General features: G+C 26.5%; 2 protein-coding genes across 2 annotated transcripts; one reads left to right on the top strand and one right to left on the bottom strand.

The window, feature by feature from the left end:
• Positions 1–5034: 5034 nt before the first annotated feature.
• LOC112681737 (cytosolic Fe-S cluster assembly factor NUBP2 homolog 2) lies at positions 5035–7802 on the top strand. Its single transcript, XM_025552037.1, has 5 exons — positions 5035–5296; positions 5730–5928; positions 6007–6118; positions 6185–6338; positions 7530–7802. The coding sequence occupies exons 1-5, from the start codon at positions 5186–5188 to the stop codon at positions 7722–7724; spliced, it is 771 nt and encodes a 256-aa protein (XP_025407822.1). The 5' UTR covers positions 5035–5185; the 3' UTR covers positions 7725–7802.
• Positions 7579–9196, bottom strand: LOC112681736 (evolutionarily conserved signaling intermediate in Toll pathway, mitochondrial). The gene is made up of 5 exons (XM_025552036.1): positions 8761–9196; positions 8258–8695; positions 8047–8195; positions 7808–7983; positions 7579–7671 (listed from the first exon to the last, which is right to left on the bottom strand). Exons 1-4 carry the CDS (start codon positions 9194–9196, stop codon positions 7828–7830), a joined length of 1179 nt encoding a protein of 392 aa, XP_025407821.1. The 3' UTR covers positions 7579–7671; positions 7808–7827.
• Positions 9197–9472: the final 276 nt, after the last annotated feature.

The raw sequence follows: 9472 nt of genomic DNA, 5'->3' as shown, positions 1-9472 counted from the left end.
TTTATATTTTTGAGTAATAACCTTTTAGGTTAAAAATATTATAATTGGATGAAATTAAATATTTATTTCAAGATCAACGGGTGTACAGAATCTCGGTGTTATGGTCGTCGCTTCACCCTTGGGATAAAATACTTCTGAGCGATGGGAGATATATAGGGCTACAGTGGGGATAATATATTGTTCCTTGATCTTATAATTGCTATAATAATAGTTCATTGTGACGTGACAGATACTAGGTAATATGTCGTATCATATTCTTGTATTTTTATGTATATATTTAAAAATAATGATTTGAATTATTTCATGGAAAAATACATTCGAGTGTATTCTGGTATGGAAATTACGTCTAATTTAAAATAGGTATTAGTTAAACATAGTTGTCTATAACTTTTAAATTTTAATAAATTACAAAATTGCATTTGTATAAATTGTTTTTGGTAATTATGTTAAATACTAATTTCAGCTTTAATAGTATAAGCTAAAAAATGTTAAGATTGCAAACATAAATACAAAAAATAGAATTTAATTTATAAAAAAGAAATGTATATATATATATATATATATATATATATATTACATACAAATTATTATTAATTGTGTTAAAATTCATAACAAAATAATAAAAACGAAATAATACTTAAAATATTTAAACATTTTAAACTTAATAATTTATCAACCACAAATGTATGTTAAAAAATTATTAATAATCATGTGTTTTTACATATTTTAAAGATACAAATACAATCGTATTAAATAATATTTATGTTTGTATCTTTAATAATTATATTATATATACACAGCGGTCGACTATAATTCTTTTTCGCAAACTTGTATACAAATCTCTCATATGAACGTGTACAGTGCTACTGTGTAAATGAACCATAGTTTTATTGATCGATTCATAAAGTAAATAGTTTAGGTTTCTTTCAATTACGTAGGTATGCGAGTAAATATACCAGTAGTGTACTAGCAGTATTATATATTATACTATATGATTAAATCGACATAATAATACTAAATAATTTGGTTTTATCTATAGCTATAAAATTATGTTTAATATTTTAAATATTCATAGATATATAAGTATAATATTTCAATGTAATGGTGATTTCGTCGTCGTTTACAGGTCACGAGAGAGGTCGTGGGATTAAAAACCATAAACACAAAATGTATACATGTATATATATATATGCAATATACATAGTGTGTGTATTAAGTTTTTCGACGCTATTTACTATTTAGAAAACCGTATGATATAATAACCAGCTATACGAAACAAAAAATAAAGAAAGAAGATGAACAAAAATCACGTTCATTGTGTAATGTGTTTGTACCCATCATTCGTCATCCGCCCATCCACCAGGCTCATATAATTAATAATAATAATATGTAGAACTCAAAACTTTATTCTATGCCGTGTGAATAATATATATATATATATATATATATATATATATATATATATATATATATATATGATTGTGATTATTTAATATTCCAACGTTAGATGTTAAAAGGTATCTGAATGGAATTATTAAACGGTGACGAATACATGAATATAGATAGGCGTATTGCAGATATATCTATAATAAATATATTATGTTATGAGAGGACAACAGGATCCCGATTTTCGGTTATAAAAATTTAGCTTCGTATTTCGTGAATTAATACGTGAACCAATACCACCCCCTAAAACATAAGTAACCATATATATACATATAATTGAAACTACGCATAAACGCAGAAGGGTTAGGTTTTCAAAAAAATGACCTAACTTACAAATTTAATAGTTATTTCAAAGTTTTCCATGTGATATACAAAAAATTATATTCAGATTTGTACATAGAAATTCAATTTATATTAAAAAAATTATCAACCATCAATATTTAAGTGTGCTTTTTTTTCATTAAATCTGAAATACTTTTTACATATTCGAGAATATCTGAAAAATCTACATTTTCCAAAATATCTCGCTCAATAGACATCAACATAAATATTTCTAAATGATCCTGCCCCAAAGATGATCGATCTTAGTCTCAGTCTGTTTTTTAATTATTTTTAATTTGCTAAATGACCTCTCTCATTTTACCTGAGTGTCCGACAGAGTTAAAATGTATTCATACACGGAGTATAAGTTACTGAATGTAGAAGAGTAGTGCATATTTAAAGAATTTAGCAGTTTATGAACACATATTAAACAACGATCTTCATTGTGATAGACATTTATTACATTCTGAAATAAATATGGTTTAATAAAATTGCATTACATTTTAATATATAAATAACTAAAAGGTATTATTATATATTTTATAAGAATTATAAATGTATATACGATGTACTTACCATTTGATATTGTGAGGTATTTTTACTATTGTATTGATAATTCATGTCATAGTCATAATTCACACTCGTATTAAAAACAAAATCATCTTTATCACTTTTAATACTAATTTCAAGTGTTTTATAAATGGTTTTTGTTCTTTTATTTAACAAGCCTAAAATATATTCATAGATATTTGAAAATGATTGTAGTTTGGAAATTAATTTCTGGTAGTCGATACCAACCAAATCAGATAAAGTGCTTAAACAATATTCCGGATATACATAAGCGGAAATTTGGTGAAATTAGTGGAGGGGGACTGAGCATTATTTGCTTATTACACCTATAGGTACCCCTATACGCAATTATTTATTTCAACAAAACAATTTATAAAGTTTGTCATTTAGACATAATCAACAATTTAACCAAAAAAACAATTAGGTGCCTTATCTTACACAATTTTGGAGTAGGTATTCTAAAAAGAAATTATTAAATAATTAAATTAAACAACCAATGCGGGTATTATTACATATTATTAATATTACATTAATTTCGATCGTTCCAAGTCATGACAATAAGTTTGTAAAATCTTAGGAATTTGATTTAATTTATATCACAGAATATTTTTTTTTTAATTCAGTTATTAAAAATGCATTTTACAATTATAATAATTATTGTATTTTTAGTCACTTTACAATTTTTAGGGTTAGGGGTACTAAGACCTGTACTTTACATTTCTGGGGGCTTAGTCCTCTCAAGCCCCCCCCCCCCCGATTTCCGCCTATGCGGATATAGTTGACTTTTAAAAGGTTTTTGGAATTAGGTATCTGCTATAATGTGCATATTAGTTGAAAAACGATTTGTCAAGTTGCTGATTAGTTGATTAACAACACATTGAAACATTTCTATACGAATTTTATCTACAAAATTGCATTTGTTAATTCATCAGCACAATTTTCATTTTTTTTTTTTTTGCGTATTTATGAGGTGCGTGAAGTTAGCGGAAAAATTCGAGCACTAATTTCCGCTACTACATCAGTATTTAGTGCTCAATTAGTGCTGTTGAATGGTGCCATTTTCAAAATTAGTGCCAAGACCAATAAAAAGTTACGAGGGGGCTTACCTTTCTCCGCTAACTTCACGTAGCGGGCTGACTATCAGCACCAAAATCCGCTATAATACCAATATTTAGTGCTCAATTAGTGCTGTTTAATGGTGCCATTTTCAAAATTAGTGCCAAGACCAATAAAAAGTTACGGGGGGGCTTACCTTTCCCTGCTAACTTCACGTAGCGGACTGACTATCAGCAAAAAGTTGTACAAAAAATTGTACGGACCACTGTATATTTTGTCTTTCTCGTGTTCAACGGATATCAATAAATTATTTCCCAATGAATTTCTCAATTGTAATTTTAGACACGCCTATGTGTGATCCATACTTTCTACGAAGTATTAACTTATTACAATGTCATACCAACCGGCAACTAATAGTAGTAGTTTTAAACTGTTTGGTATTTAAAATTTAAAAATATATTTATTAGTAATATACTAATATCGTCAATTAATATTCGTTATACCTCGACGGTCCATATATTGAGCCGGCCGGCCGGCTGCCCTGTGTCATACCATATTTAATACTTTACTCTATGATTTCTGTCCTTTTATGTGACAGAAGTGCTATTTCAGTTTTTTTTAAGGGTGTGCAAATAATTTAAGAATTTCAATTTTTTTCCCATTACCGTTAAAAAACATTTCTTGTATTTTCACTATAGAATTTTTCAATCTAAAACGTATTACTGTGCACAGACCTTTCAATATCCATTATCTATCGCAGAAAAAATGTTATTTCTATCGCGTAAAGAACTATTTATTTACTATTTATGTTATTAATTTTATTTGAGATAAATAAAATATTATTATAATCAGTCCCTATTTTTTAGTGAACCCCGAAACAAAGTGTGTAGTCCGAAATTGCAAGTGTGCACTACGGGATTCGAGAAGTGTGTACTTACTAAATACTAATAAATAAGACTATTATGAAGGTGTTTTTCGGGAAGTTAGTTTAAGTAAGATAGCTGATGAGGACTTAAATATATCTATTATATTTTAAGTTATATATCGCACTTTAAAATAAATAATTTGTAAACAGTTTTCAGATTTAAACCAGACAAAAGTATATTTTCAGTTTAAAAAATAATATCAGATTGGTTTTTAGTTTAATTATAATGTATAATGTGCAATTCGATTAAAAAGAAAAACTATTATTAAAAATTATAATCATATGGAAGGGGGTAGAGAGGAGCTTTGTATCATATGTTAAAGATGTGTAGTACAAATTTTGATGAAAAGTAAGGACTGATTATAATAATTTATAATTGTTTATAAAAATGATTCATAATTTTAAAAATCAATTATTTAAAGCTGAAGCCCAATGCCATAATAGGTATTAATTAACTATAAATGCCTTGGCCAATTGTAGATAAAAAATTTTCAAGGTGTGTGGGCCTAAACCCTCCTTCCCCCAAATGGTGCCCCTCGTAATTGAAAAACCGAAAGGCGGAAAGACAAAACTCCTTCTTGATTGGTTCATATTGAAACTTAAAAGACTTTTATTTGATAAGTTATCAATTATCAGTGATAGCTTATCTGTAATTTAAAATGTTTTATTATCAAAATGAATTGTATTTGATATTTTTATTTAGTTTTTAGATTTTGATTGTTTACAGTTTTCTGAGTTCTTCAATTTTTCAATTACAATTTTTTCATTTTTTATTGGATTTTAAGTTTTATACGCTGAATATAGGTTACCCTTAAGAAATACAATCATTTTTTTAGTGTCCAGGTTGAAGTTTATTTAATTGACAAAATGTTACCTAATGTAAAACATGTTATCTTAGTGATGTCCGGTAAAGGAGGTGTTGGAAAATCGACCGTGAGCACACAGTTAGCACTAGGATTAGTAACCAAAGGATTTCGAGTGAGATTATTGTTATAATATTTTACCATTGATGAATTTCTGGTTAATATTCGACAGAATTGTCAAATAAGAATTCAATTTTGATGTTATATTACTAATTAAAGAATATTGTAGTTTAGGACCGTTTGTTTAGAATTGTTTTTATTGACTTACAGCCAGTAAATATATATATGTATTATGTAGTTTCAAGAATATAATAATTTGCTATTTAATTTATAATTTGTTTACCTATCTATCTCTGTAGATCTATAACATCATGACATATTTTTATTTAAATTTGCAGATTAATGTTTACGATATTTTAAAAAGTTCTTCTAAATTTATGGTGTATAAGATTTTAATAATTTTATTTCTTGACTTTTCATACTCCAGATTGAAACTGGTATACTAATCAATTTGATTCATTAAAATTAATTTTTCTCTAATATTTTAGGTTGGCATATTAGATGTAGATTTATGTGGCCCATCAGTGCCATATTTGTTAAAACTTGAAAATCAAGAGGTACATCAATGTGCAGCTGGTTGGGTACCTGTTTATACCGACGAGTCAAAGTCATTAGGTGTGCTTTCAATTGGATTCTTGACCAAGTCAAGAAATGATAGTATAGTTTGGAGAGGACCTAAAAAGACTGGTTTGTCATTTCAAGTTATTAATATAATATTTAATTCACATATTTTTCAATAATATTTTTGTATTTATATTAAAACAGCATTCATAAAACAATTGCTTTCTGATGTATTTTGGGAACATGTTGATTATCTTATTATAGATACACCTCCTGGTACATCTGATGAACACATTACAGTTATGGAAAATATTAAGTAATATAGTTGATTAGTTTGTTATTTATGAATGCGTTGACAATTTTATATTTTTTATATTTTTAGAGAAACTTCATGTGATGGAGCTATACTTGTGACAACACCACAACAAATTGCTCTAGATGATGTTAGAAAAGAATTGTCATTTTGTCGTAAGACAAATATTCCGATTCTAGGCATCATTGAAAATATGAGCGGTTATGTTTGTCCTAATTGTACAGTAAGTTAATTTTTTTTTTGTAATTATATAAAAACAGAAATTTAAAGTATTAAAAATATTAAAATCTTCAGTTTTTAAGAGTAGAACAAATAAAACTTGAGTATTTAGGTTATAAACTAAAATAATTGTTTTTAAATTTATATTATGAGGCAAGACTATTGATTCATCAATATTTATTGTTTTATTTAGAAATTCTATAAGATAAAGCTAAATTATTAATACAATTTTCATGAATGTGTTCTTATAATATTATTGAGATTAAATAAAATAATATATAAATAAATAATCAAATATAATTTTTATAGAAACAAATAAATAAATAAAAGCTTAGCCGGGAGTATCATAATATTTCTAATGTACAACCAATTTCAAATTAATAATTCATCATCAGGTATATACAAAGTTAAAAAAAATTGGCACTGAATATGAAAAAATAAAATTGCAACTCACTTAGTTTAAAATGTATGTTTCTTAATATATCTATATCCAACAATAATTCATTTGAAATAATTTCTCCTATTAAAATAAACATTCTCTGTATTGAACAACCAATTTTTATCAATGTTTAATAATTTAATTTTGCTTTATTTTTTGATATTCAGTCGCAATTTTATTAACTTTATACCTATACTCTATGAGTTTTTAATTTGAAATCAGTACTTAGTACTTTACAAATATAATAATTCTCAAGCTTAAGCTTTTGTTTATTTATATATTAAGTAATCTTATAATAATTTATAATTTTTATATTATTTTTTATTATTTAATTATTTAAATCAAATAATTTATTCATGAACTTAATTTAAAACATTACCAATGAAGTGAGCAATCACTATTAAAATATAAGTCTTTAAAATTTTTCTATATTTATAACATTATAATATAAAACTAAGTACCAAATGTAGTTATAACTACATTAAATGGCCTTGCAATTATGTAGATACAAATAGAACTACATTTTTTAGTAATAAAACTGAACTTAAAAATTAATATTTTCTCTTCTAATTTTAAAAAATTAAATTTTATTCTAAATTTAATAAATATATATTTTTAATCAATCTTATTGTATGAAAAACAATCTCTTCAATATTAAATAATTTTTAATTATTTAAATTATTGTTTCATTTATAAAACAACCAAAATAATTAAGTTATTTTTATAAATTTACATTTATTTGTTTTTATTATACAGGAGTGTACAAATTTGTTTTCATCAAATGGCGGAAAATCATTAGCTGAATATTTTCAAATTCCTCTTTTAGGAACAATACCAATAGATCCAAGAATATCTTCAGAAACATCAAAATACGTTGGTTCAATCCATCCTGAATCACCTGTAGCAATATCATTTAACTCAATTTTAGGCCAAATAATAAACCCAAACTAATTAACTTAAAACCATTCATATAAATAATATATTATTTTATCATATATTGTTAATAATACATTCTATCATATACTTATTCTTACGTCTTATTAATATTGGTTTTTTATTCTATGGAAACTTTTTTTTCCAATTCTTCTACTTGTTTTTTAGATTCGTCAAGCTCGACCAATGGTTCTACATTTCCAAGTGGTGATTTACTTGTAAATAAAATTGGTATACTTGATAGTTTTGGATTTCCATCTTTTTCCAATAATCGTATCTGTGATATAAAAATACATACATCAAAATGTTCAAGATAAATTATTTTGTAAACATTGCATACCCAAGATAGTAAAGAGTTTTTACTGGATGTGCCAGTTGCAGCTACAGCAAGTATTGTACCATCTTCTTGTTCATGTAAAGTCTTTTTTCTGACAATTTTATTACTTGTTTTTGGTTTATCAAAAAAAGGTACTTGAAAATTACTAACATCTACAAAAAAAATTAAGAATAAATAAATTAAAATAATGGATAATAAAATTAATATACGTTACCATCTTCATCTTCTTTTTCATTTTCTTTTGATTGTGTTGGTTCAGTTCGCAGAATAAAATAAATAATGCTTTGTTTCCTTAACCATATTCTAAATCCACCTTCAATATAAATAGGAACATTTTCTGGATGATTGGCAACTAATTTTTTTTGGTCAGGACTTTGACCACTGACTATCCATGTATCTTCTATACTTTCTTCCAAAAGCTTAGTCTCGTAAACCTTAACCTCTGATTCAATATCTATACTGCAAATCCTTTTAATAGCTAATAACGCTAATTCATAAGGATCATTAGGAGCTGGTTTAGGTATAGGCCAAGGAGATAAGTTATTAAATTTTGGCATCCAGTACATCATGCGCCAATAACGTCGCACAGGAATACCTCGAGTACCAAAACGTTTAACAAGCAAGTCTTCTATCTCCCAATCGGGGATAACTCCTAAAAATATTATAATGTAGGAATTAAATAAAATGATAAATTTTCCCAATAAAATAAATTGTTACCATTATCTTCCATTTTTTGTAATAAATCAACAATACATTGTTGATGTTTTGGATAATGCATAAATTCCGACTGTAAATAGTTTTGAGGAACAAATTTGCCAGCTGGCAAAACTTGTATAAGTCTTTTGTACGTTTCTAAATCTTCATTTACGCCAAATTCATCCATATGTTTGATTGCAGTATTAATGAACTCGACGTGACCCGATCGAAATTTTTCCATTCTGTACATTTTCAGCATATCCAAGAATGTCTGCTTATTTTTCTCTTGTACATTATTGAAACTGTCAACACTTATCACTTCTACTTTGGGATTTTTATCAAAACATGAGTTTGTACAGTGAAATTCTCGTTCGACAAATTGTGCAGATTGTCTATTCACTTTGATATACCGTGACACTGAAACAATACCCCTACACGTCCTTAGCACATTGTTCATTTTTCCGTACTTAACTTATTTGATTATTATGCAGATTAACTGTTCATAACATTTACATATCGCGGTTTTCAAACAAATTAATAATTTTCAATCACTTTCGTAACTTAAACCCGAACGTTTTTTTTTTTTTTCGTGCACCTCCGAATGCCGATTATCATTACACACACATGTAATACGCACAAAGGTTAGGCAGAACAGATAACATGAGAATCTTTATCTCGTGAGTTGTTTATTATCAAAATTGATACTGGTTATCGACCTGTTATCAACACTTTT

Source organism: Sipha flava, unplaced genomic scaffold (assembly GCF_003268045.1).
Source record: "Sipha flava isolate LNK unplaced genomic scaffold, YSA_version1 19623_pilon_pilon, whole genome shotgun sequence".
NCBI classification, from domain to species: Eukaryota; Metazoa; Arthropoda; class Insecta; order Hemiptera; family Aphididae; genus Sipha; species Sipha flava.
This window is presented reverse-complemented; position numbering and strand designations above follow the sequence as displayed.

Coding starts and splice junctions, on each gene's coding strand:
- LOC112681737 (XM_025552037.1), top strand. CDS start 5,186: ATGTTACCTAATGTAAAACATGTTATCTTAGTGATGTCCGGTAAAGGA. Junction 5,297..5,729: donor TAGTAACCAAAGGATTTCGA/GTGAGATTATTG, acceptor CTAATATTTTAG/GTTGGCATATTAGATGTAGA. Junction 6,119..6,184: donor ACAGTTATGGAAAATATTAA/GTAATATAGTTG, acceptor TTATATTTTTAG/AGAAACTTCATGTGATGGAG.
- LOC112681736 (XM_025552036.1), bottom strand. CDS start 9,196: ATGAACAATGTGCTAAGGACGTGTAGGGGTATTGTTTCAGTGTCACGG. Junction 8,696..8,760: donor ACAAAAAATGGAAGATAATG/GTAACAATTTAT, acceptor TAATATTTTTAG/GAGTTATCCCCGATTGGGAG. Junction 8,196..8,257: donor TGAAAAAGAAGATGAAGATG/GTAACGTATATT, acceptor TTTTTTTTGTAG/ATGTTAGTAATTTTCAAGTA.